At 47.3% G+C, this 26,493-nt stretch overlaps 1 protein-coding gene across 2 annotated transcripts in view; it reads right to left on the bottom strand.

Annotated features, from left to right (window-relative positions):
- Positions 1–246: 246 nt before the first annotated feature.
- GTPBP4 (GTP binding protein 4) overlaps positions 247–26,493 on the bottom strand; it is a 29,941-nt gene continuing 3,694 nt past the window's right edge. Inside the window, exons 3-17 of one of the 2 annotated variants that reach the window (XM_045361805.3) lie at positions 23,279–23,382; positions 23,063–23,199; positions 21,972–22,072; positions 20,244–20,336; positions 18,465–18,656; positions 18,320–18,385; positions 12,827–12,916; positions 11,309–11,419; positions 9,392–9,469; positions 8,904–8,955; positions 7,885–7,985; positions 6,428–6,625; positions 4,215–4,280; positions 2,888–3,031; positions 247–1,250 (exon numbers count right to left, since the gene is read on the bottom strand). In XM_045361805.3, the coding sequence (XP_045217740.2) occupies positions 1,098–1,250; positions 2,888–3,031; positions 4,215–4,280; positions 6,428–6,625; positions 7,885–7,985; positions 8,904–8,955; positions 9,392–9,469; positions 11,309–11,419; positions 12,827–12,916; positions 18,320–18,385; positions 18,465–18,656; positions 20,244–20,336; positions 21,972–22,072; positions 23,063–23,199; positions 23,279–23,382 (1,686 nt within the window). In that variant the 3' untranslated portion in view covers positions 247–1,097. The remainder of the gene's footprint in view (positions 1,251–2,887; positions 3,032–4,214; positions 4,281–6,427; positions 6,626–7,884; positions 7,986–8,903; positions 8,956–9,391; positions 9,470–11,308; positions 11,420–12,826; positions 12,917–18,319; positions 18,386–18,464; positions 18,657–20,243; positions 20,337–21,971; positions 22,073–23,062; positions 23,200–23,278; positions 23,383–26,493) is intronic. The other variant, XM_005564496.5, reaches the window with a different exon arrangement.

Below are 26,493 nucleotides of genomic sequence, written 5' to 3'. Positions count from 1 at the left end.
CCTCAGGGCTCCAGGAGCACACGGACCCCTGGGCGAGTCCCTCCGACCCCACAGCTCTTCATCCCAACGCTCCCCGGCAGGTGCTTCTGAGATGGTATTGGGGGTGTTTCTGTGTTTTACTGAACATATATACTTCAGGGACAGGCCACAGAAATAGGAGAATGCCCATATTTAATTGCCTAATGCCTCCAGCAACACTTTACTCCCCCAAAAGTATTTTTGCTTTAAAACAAAATAGAAATGTCATATGTTTTTTGCCTTCTTATTTGGTCAAATCAATAGTGACTATAACTGAACCAAAACATGGCTAAGTAAATCAAAACTACTTTCTTTTTTTTTTTTTTTGAGACGGAGTCTCGCTCTGTGGCCCAGGCCGGAGTGCAGTGGCCAGATCTCAGCTCACTGCAAGCTCCGCCTCCCGGGTTTACGCCATTCTCCTGCCTCAGCCTCCCGAGTAGCTGGGACTACAGGCGCCCGCCATCTCGCCCGGCTAGTTTTTTGTATTTTTTTAGTAGAGACGGGGTTTCACCGGGTTAGCCAGGATGGTCTCGATCTCCTGACCTCGTGATCTGCCCATCTCGGCCTCCCAAAGTGCTGGGATTACAGGCTTGAGCCACCGCGCCCGGCCTAAAACTACTTTCTTCTGGAAGTTTATTTTGGATAAAATAATTGAAGACAGATTACAATGAGACACTGTACAATAAGAGTAGAAAATAATTTAGGAGGGTATTTTAAGCACGGATTCCGACACATTCATAAACATGTTTGCTCCCAAACTCTTAACAAAAGAAAATAAGGTTTTTCTCCATCAAGAACAACCCAGTTACACCAGTAAATCTTACCAGTTCTGAAAATCTGAAGCAACTGATACTCTATTAAATGTAGAAATATTGTCTACTCAAAATATTTGTAATATTATGCAGTGACAAAAATTTCCCACATCTATATAGGGTTAACCATAGTTTTCGGCAAAGCAACAAGTGCTTTACTTATTTTGTCTTTTTCAGTTTATACTGAACTCCAATTTCATGAAACCACACTGTGCCAAGCCAGGAAATAAAGAGCAACAGTCTAGCCAAGCCACAATCAAACGGATACTATCTCCTGTCCTTTTTGCCAGCTTTCCTCTTCCCAGAGAGCAAGTGCTTAGGCTTCGTATCGAACACGTGTCTGTCTGCCTCCCCTTTCTTCCCCAGCCGGTTCATCTTCTTCTGGGCATTCTTCATCAGAGTCTTGGCTTTCTTCACCATCTAAAAGGAGGAGAAAAGATGAAGTATGTTCATGGCTTAAAACCAATTTACCATTCTGAATTTTTTTTTTTTTTTTGGAGACGGAGTCTCGCTGTGTCCCCCAGGCTGGAGTGCAGTGGCATGACCTCGGCTCACTGCAAGCTTCGCCTCCTGGGTTCACGCCATTCTCCTGCCTCAGCCTCCTGAGTAGCTGGGACTACAGGCGCCCACTACTGCGCCCGGCTAATTTTTTGTATTTTTAGTAGAGACGGGGTTTCACCGTGGTCTCGATCTCCTGACCTTGTGATCCGCCCGCCTCGGCCTCCCAAAGTGCTGGGATTACAGGCGTGAGCCACCGCGCCCGGCACCATTCTGAATTTGAACTACTGGGTAACAATCCGTTTTAATGGCTCCAGTCTGTTCAGTGAAGAGACCCTGTAACATCTCTTTTCTTTTTTTTTTTTTTTTTTTTTTTTTTGAGACGGAGTCTGGCTCTGTCGCCCAGGCTGGAGTGCAGTGGCCGGATCTCAGCTCACTGCAAGCTCCGCCTCCCGGGTTCACGCCATTCTCCTGCCTCAGCCTCCCGAGTAGCTGGGACTACAGGCGCCCGCCAACTCGCCCCGCTAGTTTTTTTGTATTTTTAGTAGAGACGGGGTTTCACCATGTTAGCCAGGATGGTCTCGATCTCCTGACCTTGTGATCCGCCCGTCTCGGCCTCCCAAAGTGCTGGGATTACAGGCTTGAGCCACCGCGCCCAGCCTACATCTCTTTTCTCTTAAGCCCAGCACGGTATCTGCAGGAACTCAATGAATATTTTTGCATAAAGACTGGATGAAAATCATACCTAGGACAAGCTTTACACCCAGGACTAGCTACATTTTAGACCTAGAAGGTCAGAACACATCTGTTTTAACTCCCTCTTATACAACCTAAGGACTCAGGCCCGTGAACCTGTTTTGCTCAGGTCTGACTGACAAGTGGTAATGCCAATATTAACAGCCAGGTTTCAAGATGGCAACGGCACAGAGGAGTGAAGCTCAGGCTTCTATGAAGGAGACTGCAGTTTACACACAGACTTTCTCCTGCATCTCCATTGCCACAATGTTGAAACTAAAAGTTGTTGTGTTTAATAAAAGGACATTTCACCAAGAGAGACTGTACATCTAAAGTGTCTTTGCCAAAAGACATTACAAATGAACTAAATGTGACTCAAGCTCTCCACCTGGGGGGAACAATTCTGCAACCTAAGGATGAGCAGGATCACCTGCCAATCGACCCAGGAGTTCCCTCTGGCTGTTCCTCCCACGGGGGGCTTCCTGGGACTTGAGGTCTCCTGGTGCTCAGCAGTGGCCACTTCCTGGCCCTCTTCAGACAGCGGGGCCTGAGCCCAGACTGCCGGTGCTGTCAGACCATGCTCTGGCCACCCTCCGCAAAAGGAAAGTGCCACAGAGGGGTCCATCCGGGGCAGCTGTCCAGGGGCGTCCACTTGTACCCTGGCCCATGCTCTCCTCTAAAGGATGCCACAAAACAAGGGCAGGCAATGCACACAACCCCTGCCATAGCTCCTGCAAATGGCAACTGCTGGTGTTTGCCCTGAACCCTGTGCAATAAACAACAGAGGCTGTCATTTTATCACATCACACAACACAGAGACTGACCTTGACATCCCTAAGACCAGAAACGTCACGTGGAGTTCGAGAGCAGCTCCGACTCCGGGCCACAGAGGATGGGGGAGCGGAGTCTTCCCGCTTTCTTTTCCTAGTGACGCTCCGGGATCTTCTTGCCTGGACTGCGTAGTGGGCCTGCAAAGCAGGGAAAGCAACGCTGAGCTCTCAGGACCCCGGCCCCGCTCCCGGGCTCAGCGCTCAGGACCCCGGCCCCGCTCCCGGGCTCAGCAACAGGCATGAGGTCACTCCAGCAAGAGGGGAGGAGAAGAGTGTTTGAACCATTACCACATGGGCTAAAGATCTTGAAAATACATATTTTCATATTAGTGACACCATCTCAAGTTCACATTAGTAACAATTTCACATTAATTGTTGGTCAAATATTCTTATTCGCTTAACAGAAGCTGCTTTATGTAAGAAAGCTGATTTTAACTCCACTTACAGAAACTTAGAACTCTCATTTAAAAGTGATTATTAGAGTATAGCATCACAATTTGTATTTCAGACATAAATAATGCTCTGTCCCTCATCGTCCCGTTTTGGGGGTTACTGATATGAACACAAAGGGACAACCATCAGACAGAAACCGTCAGACAGAAACTGCAGACTGCACATCTAGAGGACGGGGTCTGCAGCCACACCCTGGGCACGTCACCGCGCGGCCTGGTGCTGCTGTGGACACACCCTGGATACACAGAGAGCTGCCTCCTGTGGGCTGTGAAGCTTTTTATTTTTTTTTTGAGATAGTCTTGCTCTGTCGCCCAGGCTGGAGTGCAGCCTCAACCCACCACTTCAGCCCAGACCCAGGGTCAGGGAATCCTCAACCCAGCCCCAGGGCCAGAAAATCTCAAAAGACGAAAACTGGAAGCTCTCATTTCTTTTGCTGTCATTTCCCACGGCTTTCCAAAACCCTGGTTTGTTTTCTTCCTTTCCTTCCCTTTTTCCTTCCTTTCTTTTCTCTTTTTCTGAGATGGAGTCTCACTCTGTCACCCAGCCTGGAGTAGAGTGGCGTGATCTCAGCTCACTGAAACCTCTGCTTTCCGGGTTCAAGCAATTCTCCTGCCTCAGCCTCCTGAGTAGCTGGGATTACCGGCATGCACCACCACACCCGGCTAATTTTTTGTACTTTTTTTCAGTACAGACTAGGTTTCACCATGTTGACTAGGCTGGTCTCGAACCCCTGACCTCATGATCTTCCAGCGTGCCTTGGCCTCCCAAAGTGCCTGGATTACAGGCATGAGCCACCGCATCCGGCCGGTTTTCTTTATTAAAAAGGTGTATCCAGCCACATAAACACATGAACCGCCCCCACACTCACGTCGTCTTTATCGTCCATGTCAACACCAAGACTGCGCATCTCCTTCTCCAAAACTGTCCTCTGAACCTGAAAAGGAAAAAAAGAAATATTTGCTTTAAATTAGTTTGATGAAATGCTGAAAAAAACTTAAAGACAATATATATGTATATATATTTTGCAACAATTATACTTATTTTAGAAGTTGCAATTTTTACTGGGCCTTGCTTTCATGTTTTTGGAAAGCTCAATTAAATCCCACGGAAACTAACATTTACGGAGCAATTGCCATGGGAAGCATCAGGTATCCTCTACGTCTGTCTGCTCTTCACCACCACAGCGGGGAGAGTGTCCTCTACGTCTGTCTGCTTTTCACCACCACACGGGGGAGAGTGTCCTCTACGTCTGTCCACTCTTCACCACCACACGGGGGAGAGTGTCCTCTACGTCTGTCCACTCTTCACCACCACATGGGGGGGAGTGTCCTCTACGTCTGTCCACTCTTCACCACCACACGGGGGGGAATGTCCCCTCTACGTCTGTCTGCTCTTCACCACCACACGGGGGAGAGTGTCCTCTACGTCTGTCCACTCTTCACCACCACACGGAGGGGAGAGTCCCCTCTACGTCTGTCTGCTCTTCACCACCACATGGGGGGGAGTGTCCCCTCTACGTCTGTCTGCTCTTCACCACCACATGGGGGGGAGTGTCCCCTCTACGTCTGTCCACTCTTCACCACCACATGGGGGGGAGTGTCCCCTCTACGTCTGTCCACTCTTCACCACCACACAGCGGGAGAGTGTCCTCTACGTCTGTCCGCTCTTCACCACCACACGGCGGGAGAGTGTCCTCTATGTCTGTCCGCTCTTCTCCACCACACGGGGGAGAGTGACCGTCTCCATCGGAGGTGAGACACTAAAGCTGAGGTTAGCGAGGCGGCCTAAGGCAAAGGCAGTGCACCAACCTCTCTCCTCCCAGAGATGGCTGAGCCCCTCCCAGAAAAGTAAAAAAATGTCCAAGTCCGCCATAACGAGTCACTTGCCACCATATGAAAACTGTGTGTTCAAACAGGAAGACCCATTGAGAGGCATCCTGAATGTCAAGTGACTTCTCTGGTGACATGTTAACCGCCCTGCATGTGGGCTTTCTTTTCCCCCCATCCCACCCTGCCACAGAGCCAATAAATTGCCTTTTGTAGGTTTCTGTAAATTGCTAAAGAGTCCAGATTTAATGCAGAAATTAAACAGGTTTCTGTAAATTGCTAAAGAGTCCAGATTTAATGCAGAAATTAAACAACAAGGCCGGGCGCGGTGGCTCAAGCCTGTAATCCCAGCACTTTGGGAGGCCGAGACGGGCGGATCACGAGGTCAGGAGATCGAGACCATCCTGGCTAACACGGTGAAACCCTGTCTCTACTAAAAAATACAAAAAACTAGCCGGGCGCGGTGGCGGGCGTCTGTAGTCCCAGCTACTCGGGAGGCTGAGGCAGGAGAATGGCGTGAACCCGGGAGGCGGAGCTTGCAGTGAGCTGAGATCGGGCCACTGCACTCCAGCCTGGGTGGCAGAGCGAGACTCCGTCTCAAAAAAAAAAAAAAGAAATTAAACAACAAGAAAACCAGCCGGGCATGGTGGCTCATGCCTGTAATCTCAGCACTTTGGGAGGCCAAGGCAGGCAGATCACTTGAGGTCAGGAGTTCGAGACCAGCCTGGCCAACATGGTGAAACTCATCTCTACTAAAAATACAAAAGTCAGCCGGGCGTAGTGGCAGGTGCCTGTAATCCCAGCTACTCAGAAGGTTGAGGCAGGAGAATTGCTTGAACCTGGGAGGTGGAGGCTGCAGTGAGGAGAGATTGTGCCATTGCCCTCCAGCCTGGGCAACAGAGCAAGACTCCATCTCCACCCCCGCAAAAAAGAGAGAGAGAGAAAAGGACAGGAAAATGTTAACTGATAGCCTTAAATGTCTGTGAATCTTAAGTTACAGTTTTAATCTGTACAACTGCAAAAAGACTGGATCTAGAATAGTGCCAAACTCGAAGCTGAAAATCACCAAGAAAGGACACAGTAAAGAATATGAAAGATCAGGACGTGAGCAATCTTGCAAATCCATAAACCAATAAAACAAGAATGTGCAATCTTATGGCCATGAATGGGTGGAAAGTTGTTATTCAGCAATGATCACACAGGAATCCAATCTGCAAAAACGAGATCACACCTCTTTGGAAAGACACAAACTTGCCTTCTTAGCAGTTCGCGGCATCCTGGGTCCCTGTGTATTCTTTTCTTTGGACTCCAGAATTTTCAATTTCTTTTTCTCTCTAATCTGATTTGCCAGCTGTCGGATTTCCAGCATCTCCTCATCTTCACTCTCAGATTCACTGTCATACTCTCCAGCAGCTGTTCTCAGCTCTTCTTCTTTTTCTAATTCTTCCAATTTCTTTAAAAATAGAGTTGTAATTAAACAAAATTAACAGTGAGAAAACCCCTAAGTCAGTGAGTGTGGCAGTGTGTATATATGAGCTATGTTTCCCTGCCTCGAAAGACAGAGCGATTGCCCTGGTCCAGTCCCACCTGGGCCCTGCCTACGTGCCATTTACCTCACAGGGAGGGTTCTGTGAAGAAAATGGAGACCACGTGAACGCCAGCTGCCAGCAGGAACCGCTGTGCACCGTTTCCCTTTTGTAAAACAATTAAATTCCAAGGCTAAAAATGTGCAGAGACTGCCTCCTTCACTTCCAATGCACCCAGCAGACACACAAAAGGAACTCAGTCCTGAGAAACTGAATTTGTGCCACATCCCATGTATCCGTTCTAATGTCACCCCAAATACAACATCACTGGATACAAATAAGACAAAAATGAAAACTAAAATACATGCTTGTTTATCACACCCTAATGAAGCAACCCAGTCAGGAGCCCAACAGGCAGACGTGCCTGCGTGAGACTCTGGCCAGGAGTGCAGAGGGTGAGGCTGGGGGGCCAGGCCTCGTGGAAGCGGATGGCACGGGCACAGCTGTGTCGGAGGAGGGGAGTCTCAAGGCTTCTCATGCCCAGCAGCGCGGACTGCAGAGGGGAAGAGGCTGGGAAGGCAGGCGGCCACTGCAGGGACAGTGAAGGCATGGGCTGGACGGGGGCCCCAGCAGTGGCGAGAGCAGATGCCCTGAGGCCACTCCTCCAGCATCAATGAAATTGAGATGCTGCCCCCAGAATCTGCTATCCCAGAGTCTGCTATGGAGGCACAGGAAGCACAGAGACCATGAGACTGAAAATGCAAATTCAATTATGGAGGGCCTGTGGGAACCAAGGAGTGGAAACGTGGGACATGCAGAGGGCAAGTATTATATAAAGCATGTTTCACACAGCTCAACTGAGAAGGCAGGATAACAACTAATGGAGGACACGGTTTAAGTATGTTTTCGTTTTTTAAAAGGATGAGTAAAACTTGTGGACATTTATATGCTAAGAAAAAGCATGTAGGGAGGGGATTGAGGCAGGAAAAAGATGTGACAGAGGAGAGCTCCCAAGGAATAGGGCCCAGCAGAGCAGAGCCCATCCCTGCCAGTCTCGGGGTGGGGAAGAGGTGCAGGGGGCAGAGTCAGGATCGAGGGGACAGGCCCAGAAGCTGTGCTGCTATCTTCCAGCAGTAATATTATGACAAAAAGGAAAACAATCCACGATTTAAAAAGTGACACGAACCTTCATGATGGCTGGATCAATATAATCAGCTATATTATGGCCTTCCCAGATTTCTGGTATCTTATCATGTTTTTCAGACGAATTCATTAAATCCCAATACTCTAAAGTTAAAAAAACGGTGGTTACATTTACAGCAGTTTTTAATATCTTCAAGTACTACGTGCGCAAAATGAGTTGTGACTGACGGCAAGTCAGCAACTCCACCGCAGAAGAGAGCACGACATGCAATTCCACGTGCAGCAGCACCAATAGCATCAGCCTCACTCAACACCCACACGCAGAGAAAGCTACAAAAACCACCCCACTGCCCCAAAACAACAGGAAACAACTCCCACATCACCCTCACTCAACACCCACACACGGAGAAAGCTGCAAAAGTCACCCCACCATCCCAAAACAACAGGAAACAACTCCCACATCACCCTCACTCAACACCCACACGCAGAGAAAGCTACAAAAACCACCCCACCGCCCCAAAACAACAGGAAACAACTCCCACATCACCCTCACTCAACACCCACACACGGAGAAAGCTGCAAAAGTCACCCCACCGTCCCAAAACAACAGGAAACAACAGAAGAACTCCCACTGAGTGCTATCAGTATGCAACTTTTTTTTTGAGACAGTCTCTCGCTCTGTCATCCAGGCTGGAGGGCAGTGGGTGCAATTTCTGCTCACTACAGCCTCGACCTCTCAGGGTCAAGTGATCCTCTCATCTCAGCCTCCCGTGTAGCTGGGACTACAGGCACATGTCACCACACTCAGCTAATCTTTGTATTTTTTGTAGAGACAGGGTTCTGCCATGTTGCCTAGGCTGGTCTCAAACTCCTGGGCACAAGCAATCCAGTGTTGTGATTGCAGGCGTGAGCCACCACACCTGGCCCTCAGGATGCAACTTTTAATCTTGAAACTGACAAACAGGCTGAAACGCTTTTACTCATTAAAGTCTTTCCCCCCTTTTCTGAAATACTTCACATTCAACTGGCATTTTATAATAATGATCCCACTCTGGCCCTTACTCTGAAGATCCAAAATATAATCATCTCCCATTTCCAGCTCAAGATCTCGTTCCTGCAATGGAAAGAGAAATTATCATCAGCTTCCTTTTGCCGTTCAGATCCAGAAATGCTCTGCCCCTTGTCACTCGAAACAATCTTTTCTCCAATCCCCTCAGTATCAGTGGGGTTCCCCTTCCATTTCTGGCAGGAAGGCTGTTTCTTATTTCAGTGCCTGTGGGGCCCGCCTTTGGGTTCTGGTAGGAAGGCTGTTTCTGGCCGTCTGTGGACTGTCCATCCTACTCATGCATTGTATTCATGGCCATCTTCCCTCAAGCCAAAGAGCTCCATGAGAGGGGCTTCTGCAGGGGGACTGACTGCTGTGTCCGCAGCCTGATGGGGCCGGTGCCTGGGCACCCGCGCCTCCTGTTCGATGCCCCAGGCCCCCGCGACATGCACACACAGCCTGCCTCCCCCAATGAGAACACCGGGCAAGAGCTCTGGCCGCATACCCTCTTCTTCTTGGGCTCCTCAATTTCCATCCTCTTCCTGCGAGCCACCACTCCGTCAGGGATGAAAGGAGGCCTCTCCTGAGAAGACACCACAAAAAGTATTTATGTGAAATGCCTGCTGAATGAGAAACTTACAAAGCCGAAAAGGTAGAAACAAATTCCCTATGTGTAAGGGGTACGGAAAACCATACCCAGACCAGTTAAAACCAACAGATTATTTTAGGGGCAAGGACAGGGTTTCGGGGTCACTTTGCGCAGAGACCAGGAGGACTCCACACAGTGATTCCAAAGTTTATCCAGGAAAAACAGAAATCATGATTATCGTGAAAAATTACGGAAGAAGAAAGTGGTAAGAAATAACACTGGATCAACAAATGAAAGAAATTTAGACATAAACTCAAGTGCATATAAGAATTCAAGGGAAAGACAAAATTTCCAATACTCAGGTCAGAAATGCCGACCACTTGGAACGGAGTGCAACCTCCACCCTCACAACAGAACCAACTCAAGACATGGTGAAGACTATCTAAAAAAAGCTAATTTTTAATGCAAGGATAAAAAAAAATTTTTTTTTTTTTTTTTAAGACAGAGTTTCACTTGTCTCCCGGGCTGGAGTGCAATGGAGTGATCTCGGCTCACTGCAACCTCCGCCTCCCGGGTTCAAGCAATTCTCCCGCCTCAGCCTCCTGAGTAGCTAGAATTACAGGTGCATGCCTGACTAATTTTTGTATTTTTAGCAGAGATGGGGTTTCACCATGATGGCCAGGCTGGTCTCGAACTCTTGACCTCAGGTGATCCACCTGCCTCGGCCTCCCAGAGTGCTGGGATTACAGACGTAAGCCACTGCACCCAGCAAGAAAATATACTTTTAAAATGACTTTGGAACGAACGGTAAGCCTTTCTATGTACAATGCAAACCCAAAGAGCCAGAAATAAAATATTAATATATTTTACTAGTTTAAAAATGTACAGCATATTTGAGGTTAAAAAGGCAAGTGACAAAAAGAGAAAAAAAAATTTACAGTGTATCTAACAAGAATCCAACCTTTGTAATATAAAAACAACCAATCAGTGAGAAAAACATAAACAGCCCAAAGAACTCTGAAAAGGCCAATAAGCAGACAGACAAGCTCAACCGCACCCATCATTACAGAAACACACAACAATAAAACCATCTTTACACCACAAGACTGACAGAGTGAGCGCCCGACCACGTCAAGGACACAAACAGAGGGAAGGACACAGCCTCCGGTGTCAGTGGAGCACACACCAGGAAGGCGTCTGTGGGACAGGAATGCTGTCCACACCACACTGTGAAGTGTGGACACATTTGCAGTAAAACATGAAGACACAACATAACGACGTGTGCCCATCCACAATGGACAAAACAATGAAAATTTATTTTATTTTACTTTTTTATAGAGACAGGGTCCCATTACATTGCCCAGGCTGGTCTCGAACTCCTGGGCTTCAGTGATCCTCCCACCTTGGCCTCCCAAAGTGCTGGGATTACAGGCGTGAGCCACCTCCCCGGCCAAAAAAATGAAAAATTAAAGAATGAAACAGATTTCCATCTGTGTTTAAAGAACTTTTTAAAAATTAATCTTCTATGTCAGACACATTTCTGGAAGGATAAACGGCGGCCGTGTCATGCAGTGAAATTAATCTTCTATATCAGACACATTTCTGGAAGGATAAACGACGACCGTGTCATGCAGTGAGAAACGGGCGCCATGTGGCGCTTTGCACTTTCTTCACCTTCTTGATCCTTCACTGTACACAAGGAGGTGAAACTGAGGCCCACCCACGATATCCACCTGCGAGTGTGTGAAGCTGGATCTGAGGCTTCTGGAAAAGGCACATGGATGGCACCTGCTGACAGCGCAGAGCCCACGGCAGTCCCAGGAGCCGCCTTACCTTATCGTCCCTCCTGGTTGGGACAGCCAGGTGCAGTCTATTCAGCACCTCATTCACTTTATTTCCCTTCATTTTGGTTTCCACTCGATGAGCCAAAAGCCTGTCGCAAGCCTAATAATGTAAAAAAGAAGGCAGTCACAAACACATCCTCCAGCAGCCTCCGGCTGCAGATTCCAGGAGAAGCCACAGATCAGAGCCACTGAGACTTTTCCCTCAAGGTAACTAACATGTAGGGGCCACACCCTCTGAGGCCCAGGCGGAAGCGGCCCTGAGGGAAGATGCATCTTCAGTGCCTGGGCCTCACTCCCACCACAGTGACCCCGTGCACAGGCGCAGGGCGCCCTCCAACTGCCCTTCACAAACTGGAGGCAATGTTGCCCCTCAGGACTCTAACCCGAGCAACAAATCCCTGGGTGCAACCACGGCATCAGGAGCGCCTTCTTTTTAAATCCCTGGGTGCGACCACGGCATCAGGAGCGCCTTCTTTTTTTTTTTTTTTTTGAGACGGAGTCTCGCTCTGTCGCCCAGGCTGGAGTGCAGTGGCGCGATCTCGGCTCACTGCAAGCTCCGCCTCCCGGGTTCACGCCATTCTCCTGCCTCAGCCTCCCGAGTAGCTGGGACTACAGGCGCCCACAACCGCGCCCGGCTAATTTTTTTTTTTTTGTATTTTTAGTAGAGACAGGGTTTCACCGTGGTCTCGATCTCCTGACCTTGTGATCCGCCCGCCTCGGCCTCCCAAAGTGCTGGGATTACAGGCGTGAGCCACCGCGCCCGGCACCTTCTTTTTTTTTGAGACAGAGTCTCGCTCTTGTTGCCCAGGCTGGAGTGCAGTGGTGCGATCTCGGCTCACCGCAACCTCTGCCTCCCGGGTTCAAGCTGTTCTCCTGCCTCAGCCTCCCGAGTAGCTGAGATTACAGGCATGCGCCACCATGCCCGGCTAATTTTGTATTTTTAGGAGAGACGGGGTTTCACCACGCTGGCCAGGCTGGTCTCGAACTCGGGTGATCCGCCCGCCTCGGCCTCCCAAAGTGCTGGGATTACAGGCACGAGCCACCGCACCCGGCCAGGAGTGTCCTTTTCTTTGAGATAAAAACAACATGAAGTAGAAAGTAATTAGGACAGCACGTGAAATCCAGCAGCGGACTGCCTCCTGCAAAAGCTGTTCTGCTTTTCAGACTTTTCTCCCTTCTACGTCTGAACAGGTTCCATAAAAATAATTTTCACTGTACTTGCTACTGAAATATTAGAAGGCCAGAGACAACAGCTGCTTTAGGGTAAAGTTGTTTGAGGTGACAACAGCAAAGCATCCCCTCAAACCCCACTGTCCACTGGGCGCAGGGAAAGTGGGTCTTAGAGGGGTCTGTCTTCACGCCTCGCTCTCGCACGCCACCCGCCTCGCTACTGCGAGGGCTCCACGTGTAATAATGTCTAGAAAGAAAACTATTTTCTCCCCATGACTGACTTGAATCAAACAAGAGATAGTAAAAAGACTGATACCTGACTTAAGGCAGCACTGACCTCTGTTTTAACTTTAATAACACCTTCCTCAGTCAGGGTGCTGGTCTCTATTACAGGGAATCCTTCAGTCTGCAAATCTGTAAATATTTTCTGGGAATACAAAGAAAAAATGAGAGATGTATTATTTATTTCCAGTTCCCTATGGAACAAACTGTACAGTTCTGCAAATGGAGGTTGCAAATGTGAACTGTTCAACATCTGTGGCTGTTTCAAAGTCTTAAAAAGCAGACATATCCTAAAAACAGTTATTTTCTTCATATTCTTCTATGATCAAGAAAATACAAATGACATCAACAAGATGGCTGACTCGTAGCCCTTCACAACTGTCCCCTACAACAAAGGCAATCAGAGTAACGAACAACTACGTGTTAATAACTGAGGGGGAGCTCCAGAGGGCATCACAGGAGTGACAGGCACACCTTGGTGAGTAGAAAAACGATGAAATACAGCCCAAAGAAAACACTGGGGGCCAGGCACGGTGGCTCAAGCCTGTAATCCCAGCCTTTGGGAGGCCAAGGCAGGCGGATCATGAGGTCAGGAGATAGACACTGTCCTGGCTAACATGGTGAAATCCCGTCTCTACTAAAAATATAAAAAATTAGCCAGGCGTGGTGGTGGGCGCCTGTAGTCCCAGCTACTCGGGAGGTTGAGGCAGGAGAATGGCGTGAACCCCAGAGGCAGAGCTTGTAGTGAGCCGAGATCGAGCCACTGCACTCCAGCCTGGGCGACAGAGTGAGACTCCATCTTAAAACAAACAAACCAACCAAACAAACAAAAAAAACGCTGGGCTGCCAGCAATCCCCCCACAGCTGGGATGCAATGGGTCCCAGGAGGAGGTTCTCCCTACAGCGAGGGGTAAGCAAGAGGATGGCAGCAGCTCCCACCACCACTCTGGACACCCACAGCCCTCACCACTAGAGTCCCCTGGCGTCCTCGCAGCTGAGCTCCCACACAGAAGGAGCTGACACTGGGCCCCGTCTGTTGGGCCCATGGGGTGGCTATACTCCGTCATCTTGGGACTGGAACTACAGCTGCAGTACGTCTTGCTCGGGGGAAAGTGGTCACAGCTCCCCTTCATCCCTGAGGCTAAACTGCCTCCAAACTACCCAAACCTGGTGGCCCAACATCCCCAAGCCAGCTGCGAGCAGCTGCTACACCCTTCCCAGCAGGGCTTGGTGGAGGCGGAGCCCCTTCCCAGCAGGGCTTGGTGGAGGTGGAGCCCCTCTCCTGGCCCTTGCCCCAGCACCCAACGGTACCCTGCCTCCTGGTAAATAGCACTGTGGCCTCTCCGGGCACCCTTGTCTCCCTGCTGCCTAAGCTGAAGCAGTGCGCTGCCTCCTGGGAAATGCCCAGAATGGTCACATATCCCAGCACCTACACTGAAGAGATACCTTGTATCCCAAGGAAACAGTGCCTGGGCCACCCAGAAGAGTCACAACCCTCAGGCCCAAGCTGATCAGCCATGCACCATGGGGAGGAGCTGACATTGTACTCCACGTCCCAGGGAAACAGGGCAGGGGCTGAGCTGAGGCACCTGCCCCACAAGGCAAACAGCTCCAGCACCTGCTCCCTGGAGCTGCAGAGTCACCACTCTTTCCAGGAAACAGAGTCACTGCTGTCCTCCTCCCTGTCCTCCAGAGCCCAAATGACAGCTGGACTGGTCCATTCTGGGGTCCTTGCTGCCACCTCGCTCAGCATCACAGGGTCTGGGATACTGCCGGGCCCCACCATCCCAGGGTCCAGAGTTACCACTACACAGTGCCTCATCCCCTCAAGACACTAAGCCCTCCCTACTGGCTCAGGTTTCTGAAGTGCAGCTCTACCCTGCTTCCCAGGCTCAAACCTCCAGAGTACTTCTTCCTTGGAGTCAGGCCAGGACTGTGCCCTGACCCCATGGGTGGAGTCACAGCTACAACCTGGCCCTGTGGGCCTAAGCTGCTAGGAGTGCTTCAGGATCACAGATCCACCACAGAGAGCAAACCTGCACCCCAAGGCCAGATACCATGATAGGCACACAAGACCCTAAGGCTAGGACCCCAGTCCCATAGCTACTCTGAGTACCTGTAGCTGGAACCCAGCACCATAGCAGCTGCTTGTAGACCATCTCAGACCTGACACCCAGAAAGATCCCTTCAGATAAGTCCCCTATTGTGGGAAAAACAAGAATAGCAGGACCCCAAAAGCCCTTGACACCAAGGACATTAAAAACGTACACCACTGCTGGCACAAACTTCCAGAGCTGAGGCCACTAAGCCACCCAGTTATTGCCAACATTTCATGGAGGTGAGGAAGCTGTACAGAAACAATATCACTGCTCCTATCCAGAAAGTCATGGTTCCCTTCCCAAATGGCACCTTAAAACCCAAGTAAGGTGAAAGTCTTTCTCCACGAAAGCCAATCTAGAAGAAAGTATAAAAGAGGCCATTGTTCTACCAGATACAGAGACATCAATGAAGGGACACAAGAAACATGAAAAAGCAAGGAAATAAGAAATCATGAAAGGAATATTAACTCTCTAGGAACAGACTCTAATGAAAAGGAAACCATGAGTTGCCAGAAAGAGAATTCAAAATAATTTTTTTTGAAGGAAACTCAATGAGAAACAAGAAAATACAGATAGACAATTCAACAAAATCAGGAAAACAATTTCATGATATGAACAAGAAATTAAACTGAGACAGAAATTATAAAAAAGAGCCAAAGAGAAATCCTATAGCTGAAGAATTCAATAGATGAGAGAATACAATAGACAATTTTAACAGCAAACTGGATGAAGCAGAAGAAAAATCTCTGTCATTTGAAACTACCTAGTCAGAGAAAAAAAAAGCAGTAAGAATGAAAAAGAATGAAAGAAGCCTACAAGATTTACAGGAAAACATTAAGAGAATACATGCTGGTATTATGGGAGTTCAAGAAGGAGAAGGGAAAAGGCTTAATAACCTATGTAATGAGATAGCTGAAAACTTTCCAAGACTGGGGAGAGGTACGGATATCTAAAACCAGGAAGTTCAAAGATTCCCAAATAGAGTCAGCCCAGAAAGGTCTTCCCCAAGCCACATTATAGTCAAACTGTCAAATGTCAAATACAAAGGAAATTCTAAAAACAGCTAGAGAAAAGCTTCAAGTCACATATAAGAAAATCCCCATTAGACTAACAGCAGATTTCCTTGCAGAAACTTTGCACGCCAGGAGAGAATGGGGTGATATATATTCAGTGTGTTGGAAAAAAAAAAAAAGAAGACTGCCAGCCAACTATACTACATCCAGCAAAGCTATCCTTCAGAAATAAGGGAGAAATAAATTCTTTCCGAGAAAAGCAAAAACTGAGAGAATTCATCACTAGAAGACCAGCCTTACAAGAAATACTTAAGAAAGTCCTACATCTGGAAGTGAAGACGATAATCACTATCAGGAAAACATGAAAAAGTATCCAAGAAATTCACTTAACCTGTAAAGACACACATAGACTGAAAACGAGGAGATACAAAAAGATATTCTATATAGATGGAAACCAAAAGCAACACTCCTATCAAAAACAGTAAAAAGAGACAAGAAGATCATTATATAATAATAAAGGGGCCAATAATACTTGGGGACATCAACATCAGGCTCTCAACATTAGACAGATCCTAGGCAAAAAAGAATCAACAAATATTGGATTTAAAGTGCACTGTAGGCCACGCGCTGTGGCTCACACCTGCAATCCCAACACTTTGGGAGGCCAAGGCGGGCGGATCACTTAAGGTCAGAAGTTTGAGACCAATCTGGCCAACATGGTGAAATCCTGTCTGTACTAAAAATACAAGAAATTAGCTGGGTGTGGTGGCACATGCCTATAATCCCAGCTACTTGGGAGGCTGAGGCAGGAGAATCACTTGAACCTGGGAGGCAGAGGCTGCCTTGAGCCGAGATCATGCCACTGCACTCCAGCCTGGGCGACATAGGAAGACTCCGTCTCAAAGAACAAAAAAAAGTACACTGTAGACCAAACATCTATTGAACATGTCATCCAACCGCTACATGATACACATTCTTCTCCTCAGTCCATGGAACATTCTCCAGGATAGACCATATGTTAGGCCAAAAAACAAATCTCAACAATTTTTAAAAATTAAAATCAGCCGGGCACGGTGGCTCAAGCCTGTAATCCCAGCACTTTGGGAGGCTGAGACGGGCGGATCACAAGATCAGGAGATCGAGACCATCCTGGCTAACACAGTGAAACCCCGTCTCTACTAAAAAATACAAAAAACTAGCCGGGCGAGGTGGCGGGCGCCTGTGGTCCCAGCTACTCCGGAGGCTGAGGCAGGAGAATGGCGTAAACCCGGGAGGCGGAGCTTGCAGTGAGCTGAGATCCGGCCACTGCACTCCAGCCTGGGCGACAGAGCCAGACTCAGTCTCAAAAAAAAAAAAAAAAAAAAAAAAAAAATTAAAATCATGTCAAGTATCTTTTCAGACCACAATGGAATAAAACTAGAAATCAATACCCAGAGAAACTTTCAAAGCTGTAAAAAAAGAAACCCATGGGAATTATAAACATGTCCCAGAATGACCAATGGGTCAATGAGGAAATTAAGGAAGAAATTAAGAAGGTGATGCTGACATGGCTGGTCCAGGACCACAATTTGAAAGCCACTCTACCAATGCATGCTTCTAAAAGCATTTATCATGAAGGACACCTATTAAAAAGGGTTGTAGGACCAGGCGCAGTGGCTCACGCCTGTAATCCCAGCACTTTGGGAGGCCAAGGCAGGTGGATCACGAGGTCCGGAGATCAAGACCATACTGGCTAACACAGTGAAACCCCGTCTCTACTAAAAATACAAAAAATTAGCCAGGCGTGGTGGCGGGCACCTGTAGTCCCAGCTACTCAGGAGGCTGAGGCAGGAGAACCCGGGAGGCGGAGCTTGCAGTGAGCCAAGATCACGCCACTGCACTTCAGCCTGGGCAACAGAGCCAGACTCCGTCTCAAAAAAAAAAAAAAAAAAAAAAAAAAGGGTTGTAGGATTCAATTAGTTTGAAAAATTATGTCCACCAATATTGCCTGCCTCTTGGAGAAAGCTAGCAGGCACGTCTCACTCATAGATCCAGAAAGCCCCAAATTCCAAGATCCTCCTTCTCCTTCACTCAATCATTCGTTTCCAAACTCATTTAATCACAGAACCTGTTTTATGAATTAACACCTGTGAGTACCCTTCTCCAACAGTTCTCTCCTAAGTAATCACATTTTCCAAAAGTTCAGCCCATCAAATACAGATAGTTCTACACACTCAAGAACAAAGTAGGAATCCAGAAACCTATGTTTTAGTTTTAGTTTGCCAATAACTACGTTTTTATTATGTCATCTCACTAAACCACTGAGGATATTATCTCAACTATAAAATACAATTGTGGACTAGTATTGCTAAAATTCCTTCATCTAAACTTTGGTTGTCTGAGATGAGAATTCAGAATTGGTAAGTAAGAAATATTCAAAATATTAACGTGATTTACCTGATCATCTTCAGAAAGTTCAGCTATTCTCTTCACATCACATTTGTTGGCTACAACTATGAGAGGCTAGGCAAGGAAGAAAAATAATGAAATCATTATTCTCATACTGCAGGATATGAAGCAAAACATGAGTGACCACACACACCTTGTTGATGAAGAGAGGTCTGATGTTCTGGAAGAGCTCCAGCTGCTCCCTCAGCCCATGCCCACACTGCTCAGACAAATCCATCACGTACAGGACCGCAGCACGGAGGTGGGCCAGGGCAGTGATGGCCTGCATCTCGATGGTGTTCCTATCCTCCAGAGGGTGGTCCAGGATCCCAGGAGTGTCTACAACCTAACACAGCCAGACCTTGTCACTGAAAGCACACTCACCCACAAGCTTCTTGTCCAGCACATCCCAGAAGTCACTCACACATGCCCAACCAGACCTAATAATCTTATAGGAGAATCGTGTTAAAAAAAAAAGTAGGGCCAGATGTAGTGGCTCATGCCTGTAATCCCAGCACTTTGGGAGGCCAAGGCGGGTGGATCATGAGGTCAGGAGATCGAGACCATCCTGACTAACACGGTGAAACCCCGTCTCTACTAAAAATACAAAAAACTTAGCTGGGCGTGGTGGCGGGCGCCTGTAGTCCCAGCTACTTGGGAGCCTGAGGCAGGAGAATGGCGTGAATGTGGGAGGTGGAGGTTGCAGTGAGCTGAGATAGTGCCACTGCACTCCAGCCTGGGCGAAAGAGTGAGACTCCGTCACAAAAAAAAAAAAAAAAAAAAAGTAGGTCTCCTAAACACCATAAAATAAAGCAGTGAGAAAAAAGTACATATTATTTATTTAAACATCAAAACAGGGAGGAGGAACCCTGTAGAGCTCAATGAAATGCTAGCCATGACACTGAGAGAAATGACTCCTCTTTTTACCAGTGACATCACAAAACACAAAAACTGGGATAACTGAGAACCCTCCCATGTCTTAGGAATTACTTTCTTCACAATTTATAAAATTATAGTGTGAAAACATTGCTTCATGCTTTTTATTTATTTATTTATTTTTGAGACAGTTTCACTCTTGTCGCCCAGGCTGGAGTGCAATGGCACAATCTCGGCTCACTGCAACCTCTGCCTTCCAGGTTCAAGTGATTCTCCTGCCTCAGCCTTCCAAGTAGCTGGGATTACAGGTGCCCACCACTACGCCCAGCTAATTTTTGTATTTTTAGAAGAGACGGGGTTTCGCCATGTTGGCCAGGCCGATCTTGAAATTCTGACCTCAGGTTATCCACCTGCCTTGGCCTCCCAAAGTGTTGGGATTACAGGCGTGAACCACCGTGCCCGGCCTGCTTCATGCTTTTAAACTGTATATATGCCATTTCTGATAACAGAGTTAGAAATGACACAAAGAGAATTTCATTTTATGTTAACAAAATGCAGAAATCCACACTAGCAGCTGGCTGCCTCCCCTGAATTATATCAGAGACATGTGACCTGTTCTTATGCATCCCCAGAGCTCAGACGAGTTTTTCTTATGATGATGAAATTTCAAGTTCTTGATTACCCTAGATAAACCAATATATTTTTTCTGTTTAAAGACAAGACTCTCACCAGGTGCGCGTGACTCACACCTGTAATCCTAGCACTTTGGAAGGCCAAGGTGGGCAGATCACCTTAAGTCAGGAGTTCAAGACCGGCCTGGCCAACATGGTGAAACCCCCTCTGTACTAAAAAAAACACAAAAATTAGCCCGTCATGGTGGTGCGCACCTGTAATCAATCCCTGCTACTCGAGAGGCTGAGGCAGGAGAATCACTTGAACCTCGGAGGCAAAGGTGGCAGTGGGCCAAGATCATGCCACTGCACTCCAGCCTGGGTAACAAGAGTGATACTCCATCTCAAAATAAATAAATACATAAAAATAAAGACAAGACTCTTACCTGCCAACGTAGATACTTATAATCCATGTGCCCAACAAACAGAGACTTGGTAGTGAACGCGTAGGGCTGGACATCCACGTCTGCTCTTGTCACCTGAAACAACAGTGAGAACTTTCAGAATCACCTCATTTCCTCTGTGTACACAGGGCATCTGTGTGTTTTAACAAGACTAATTTTGGGTAGGAAAAAACCATAGAAGAACCTCACACAATAAAACTGCATCAAAACAGGAGCCTGGTCCCTCTTCCTTCACACCACCAGGCCAAGGACTGGGGCACGAGGACAGCGTGAGGGCCGGCATCTGGAGGACAGCCACCAGCTCGCCTCACCCTCCCACGTCCTGCCCCACCGCCTGCAACGCCCTCAGAGCTCTTTATGATGACAGGAATGTTCCGTCTGCACTGTCCAAACGGGGCCACCAGTCACGCACTGCTAACCAGCCTTCAATATGTGGCTCATGTGACTGAGGAGTTGAAATTTTCATTTTGCTGAATTAAACTGCAATTTAAAAAGCCACCTGGTCCAGCAGCCACCAAATCGGCCCCAGAGCACTGGCTCACTGTGGCAGGTTCACAGCTGACAAGCATTTGAAACATCAGCAAGGACCCTGCAGAGCTTTGCTGGTCACCACGTCACAGCAACCTATAGACAAAACAAAACTTACAAATCGATTTTAAAGCAAAAGTGATCTTAAGGAGGGTGGAGTCGTTCATGCCTGTAATCCCAGCACTTCAGGAGGCTGAGGCAGGAGGATGGCTTGAGTGTGGGAGTTTGAGATCAGCCTGGGGAACACAGTGAGACTCCGTCTCCACAAAAAATAAAAAAACTAAACAGGTGTGATGGCGTGCACCTGTGGTCCCAGCTACTTGGGTGGCTGAGGTGAGAGGATTGTTTGGGCCCAGGAGGTTGAGGCTGCAGCAAGCCAAGTCTGCACCACTGCACTTCAGCCTGGGCGCCAGAGCAAGACCCTGTCTCAAAAAGCAGAAGAAAAAGTTTCAACAAAAAGAAAGAATTTTTAAAATTAAAAATAAAGTGATCTTGGCACCGAGTAAGTCATAAATTTTCTGGGCACATGAGCTGCTGCTGGTTGTAAATTCACATTTCAAATGTTGCTTTGCCTCTTCCTGGGTCCCTCAAACTCAGCCAAATTTTCCTGAAGAACCAAATGACCAAGTCTCTTAAATGTTACGCTCAAATCCTAGTCAGTGAGCTCACCCAGGGAAAGAGCGACTCGGCACCGTCCCTCTACTGGACCATGTATGATTTCATGTGAAAGCTGACACAGCAACCAAGGTAACAGATCACCCAGAAGCAGCCGCAGACGGGAGGACCTCAGCTGGGCGAGTGTCACCTGCCACCAGAGCCCCCCTGGCATAGCCATTCCAGGACAGGCCAACACCACCCAAGAAAACCTCTCCAGTTGTCAACAAAAATGCACTTACATGTCTCAAATTCCTTAGAAATCACAGGACACACACAAGAACAAAAAGTAATGGCTTCTGTAATAGTAATATAAATGTAGATACAGACAAAGTCAATCCTCTCCAAGAGGAACTCAGGTGTGCTCAGGCACTGGGGCCTCCTGCAGACCAGGGCAGTGTTTACTCAAGGACCAACTCAGAGGCCAAAATTATTACCAAGGCCATCCTGAATCCCACGCAGTCAGAATACAGTAACGCTGACCTAAAATCGTCAGATTATTTGCTTTACGATAAAAAACAGACCAACCTTATTGATGAAACTGGACTTCCCAACATTTGGGTACCCACACAAAAGCAGAGTCCTGGTATTTGGATCAATGGTTGGCAAACGGGATAAATGCTGACGCACTGTGAAAATATGAAAAGTTCAAATTAAAAAATTAAGAAACTCAAAGTGTAAGATTTGCTTTCAATTTTCTTTTCAACTTAGTTACAGTCCAGGCCTGTGGTGATATTAATCTTACTCCAACTTTTGTAACGCAAAAGTGATGGAGAAAATAGTTGCAGAGAGTAACTGTATATATATAGTATATTCAATAGTTATTTCCCAAGTTTGGCTCTAGTAAGAATCATATTCCTCAGCCCTTCTAAGCCCATGTTTTAACTCATTAGGTGAAAAGTGGGGCCAACAGCATCTCTGGAAGTGTCCAGATGATTCTCATTAGCAAGATGACATTAGGGAAACAGTGTACTTTGAAGCCTGCATGCCATGCCGTTCTGGCTACACATGGGTTACTGCCATTCTGCCACCTCATCTGTAAGACACATGGCTCCAGGGTGGCATCCCTTGGGCCATCACGAAGACCACACAGATCTGTAGGAAAGCACCTGCAAAGCATCCACGTATCATAAATTCTGTTTAAAATGATTTGCAAGATGCAGGAGGGATATGAAAACCAAATGAGTCAAAATAATTTGTCATGTAAGAATACACACAAATAAATAGGCAAGTAATTTTCAATAGAATCCTACTACGTTAATTCAGAAAGTCCTATTAAATAAAAGTATTTTTAAAAATAAAAAAGTCAATAATAAACTATGAGCCATCTTATTTTTTATACTTTTCAGTACTTCCTCATGATTTTTTGTCTATGCCTTACCTATTAAATATGAAATACATAAATTTTCTTACCAGTGCTGTTGATTTGTAAGTATTATATGTGCTACCACTTTTTCAATAAAAACCAGCCTATTACTGTTTCTCATAGGTAAAGCTAGGAAAAATAACTGACCCGGTCATCTCCAAAATACAATAAAAACAGACATCTCAAGTCCTCAACAAGGACGCATCCTCTCAGCAGGACACTAATGCGGTTCCTGCAGATGTGTGACAAGCACCTTGCTCCAAATACTCCAAACTCTGCTTCTGCCTCTTGATCACCGTGCACATCCGTCCCAGGGCCGCGCGCTTCAGCTGTTTGCAGCGGTAGAGAGAGTCGCCGTACTTCATCAGTCGCACGTAATCTTTAGCAACACTGTAAAAAATAAAAAGCACTAGTTTTTTTTCCCCACTTTTGATAACTTAAAAGACACTACAGTAAAAAAGTACCTTACTTGTCCACTAAATTTTTGGCAATATTTATTTGCCCCAGAGCCAACTTGTAATGATCCTTGTCGTAGAGAATATTCATCAAATCAGCATAGAATGGATGAATATCCTGTAACAAACAAAAAAAGCACACCATGGTCACTTTGGGCCGGCAGTTTCTCATCCCTAGAAGTACCACTTGAAGAACAATTTCTTTCCCTCTCCCTTCAAGCCCACAGTGTCTCCTCCTCAGTTCCCTCTCCTGGCCAGGGGCCCTGTCTATTTAGTCCTCTGAGAAAACAAGCATCAGAAGGGATACGGGCGCCAATGGTCACGGCTCGCACCCACCTCGCTCCCAGCGCAGTGGTGGAGCTGTAGGACCCAGCAATGGCCAGCCCCCGGCCCTGCATGTGCCCTTCCTGCTGCTCAGGAACTCAGCGCCAGAAATTCTTTCCTCCACCGGACTATTCCCATCAGCCTAAAAATTTGCCGTTATTTCCCAATCTTTAGGAAAAAAATTAAAAACTCGCGTGGCCCCCAAATCCTTCCTGTTCCTTCTCTTTGCTCCCAGGAGGTCCTGTGTCTCTCCTCTTCTCTCCTCCCTCTCTTGAACCCACTCTCACCAGAATTCTGTGTCCACCACTCCTTCTAAACAGCCTACAAGCTCACCAAGGACCTCCCAACGACCAATTCTCAGTTTTTAAAATCTCACAGACCTCTTGAAGCACTGGCGGCTGGCCACGCATCCTGCCTGCAGCATTCTCCTCACAGCTTCCAGGTAAAGAGTCTGCCCCCTCTAAGTCCCATGCTGGCTCGTGCTCACAGTTCTACCCGAAACATTCATGCTCCCCACAGCACCCTTCTTCCTACATTCTCTTCCAAGATCTCGCCAGTGCATATAAACCCAACCCTTGACTACCACCTCCAATTCCATGTCCCAGTGTTCACCTCCCCACCCCGCCCCACCTCCTGGGTCTCCTGCACCTGCTGCTTCTCTGACTACAGGGCTGACTCTCTCTCCCCACACAGATACTCCCTACTCCCTTCCATGGCTTCACTGCATTCATCTGACACGCTGTTTACTGTCTTTTCTCCACCAGAATGAGATCATGAACCTTTACCACTTCTGGATTCCTAGTGCTCAGAACAGTACCTGACAGACAATAAGCACTCAGTGAATGACGACTTAGTGTCTAACCCTCCACTAACCCTCCACTCTGAAGCTGTTCTCAGATAACCAGTCCTGGCTTTGAAAGAAGTAATAGAATGTTAATACATTTGAACTCTCCTACCTCTGATGGCTATAACACTGAGGATGAAAAAGATAAAACTTCTTAAAAAGAACCACAAAAATCTGATACTAAGTAGATCAAAATATGTTGTTTGCTAAAATCAAGTGTTTCCTAATATCAAATCAGTTAAGAATAATCTCATTCTTGGCCAGGCGCAGTGTGGCTCATGCCTGTAATCCCAAAACTTTGGGAGGCCGAGGCAGGCGGATCACCTGAGGTCAGGAATTCGAGACCAGCCTGGCCAACATGGAGAAACCCCGTTTCTACTAAAAAAAACCCACAAAAATTAGCCGGGCGTAGTGGCACATGCCTGTAATCCCAGCTACTAGGGAGGCTGAGGCGGTAGAATTGCTCAAACCTGGGAGGTGGAGGTTGCAGTGAGCTGAGATCATGCCATTGTACTCCAGCCTGGGCAACAGGGCAAGACTCCGTCTCAAAAAAAAAAAAAAAAAATCGAAACATATTCTTAATCACTTTCTTCACCCCCAGGTACTCTCTAGTACCTGACCTTTCCCAAGAAACCATTCACTCATTCAACAAACATCTACTGAGCAACTGTGTCAAATCCTAGACAGATGCAACCTAAGTGTCTGTCCTCTAGCAAGAATTTTTGCATTTTATTTTAAGTACTTCTGTATTTTAAAAATAAGCCATTATTGGCTGGGTGTGGTGGCTCACGCCTTTGGGAGGCCAAGGCAGGCGGATCACCTGAGGTCGGGAGTTTGAGACCAGCCTGGCCAACATGGTGAAACCCTGTCTCAACTAAAAATACAAAAATTAGCCAGGCATAGTGGCAGGCACCTGTAATCCCAGCTACATGGGAGGCTGAGGCAGGAGAATCGCTTGAACCCGGGAGGTGGAGGTTGCAGTGAGCCAAGGTCGTGCCACTGCACTTCAGCCTGGGCAACAGAGCAAGACCCCGGCTTAAAAAAAAAAGCCATTATTACTTGTTTAAATATGAAGTACTGTCACAGAAGCCAAATGTTTCCCTCTGCTTACATCTGCCTTCAGCGACTATTGTGGGGCAATGGCGGATTTAGGCTTTGAGACTATACTGCTGATCCCCGCACCCTTCACAACCTCAAATAACCTTGCAACCACATTACCCCATGCGTGGTGTCATGAGGCTTTGTCAGCAGTGCCTGCCAAGCAGACACTGCTCTTACTTTTCTACAGCTAAAGCAACAGGCAGGCCGGGCGTGGTGGCTCACGCCTATAATCCCAGCACTTTGGGAGGCTGAAGCAGGTAGATCACTTGAGGTCAGGAGTTCAAGACCACCCTGGCCAACATGGTGAAACCCCGTCTCTACTAAAAATACAAAAATTAGCAAGGCGTGGTGGTATGCGCCTGTAACCCCAGCTACGCAGGAGACTGAGGCACAAGAATTGCTTGAATTCAGGAGGCAGAGGCTGCAGCAGGCTGAGATCACGCCACTCCAGCCTGGGCGATAGAGTGAGACTCAGCCTCAAAAAAAAAAAAAAAAAAAAAGAAATAAAACAGGCAAAACAGGCAAACTGCAATGTGCAGCAGTGAAAGGAGCTCAAGGTTTCTGGCTTCATTCAAAAGTCACAGCTCCCACGTGATCTCTTCTTGCCAAAGAAGAAAACAGTCAGTGCTGAACTGTCATCAGCTGATGAAGCAACAAGATCACAAACAGTGGTGGAGTTTACACCACTCACCCAAGCTGAGCCCAGAGGAATAAAACCCTTGGAAAGAGGGTGCAGGAGATGAAGCCCAAACAACCAGTGAGCTGTCAGCTTCTGCATTCATAACCCACAGCTATCATTACCACTTGGGTTGGCACCTGCAAGCCCAGGGGTTACACAGAAAGCCTGAGAAGAGAGCTTCGGGCCTCCTTAGATGGGGTTTAGTTGGAGGAAAGAATACTAGGGAATCAAAAAACCCATATTCTGTTCCCACTTTTATTAATTCAACAAATTAGTTATTT

Source organism: Macaca fascicularis, chromosome 9, assembly GCF_037993035.2.
Source record: "Macaca fascicularis isolate 582-1 chromosome 9, T2T-MFA8v1.1".
NCBI classification, from domain to species: Eukaryota; Metazoa; Chordata; class Mammalia; order Primates; family Cercopithecidae; genus Macaca; species Macaca fascicularis.
This window is presented reverse-complemented; position numbering and strand designations above follow the sequence as displayed.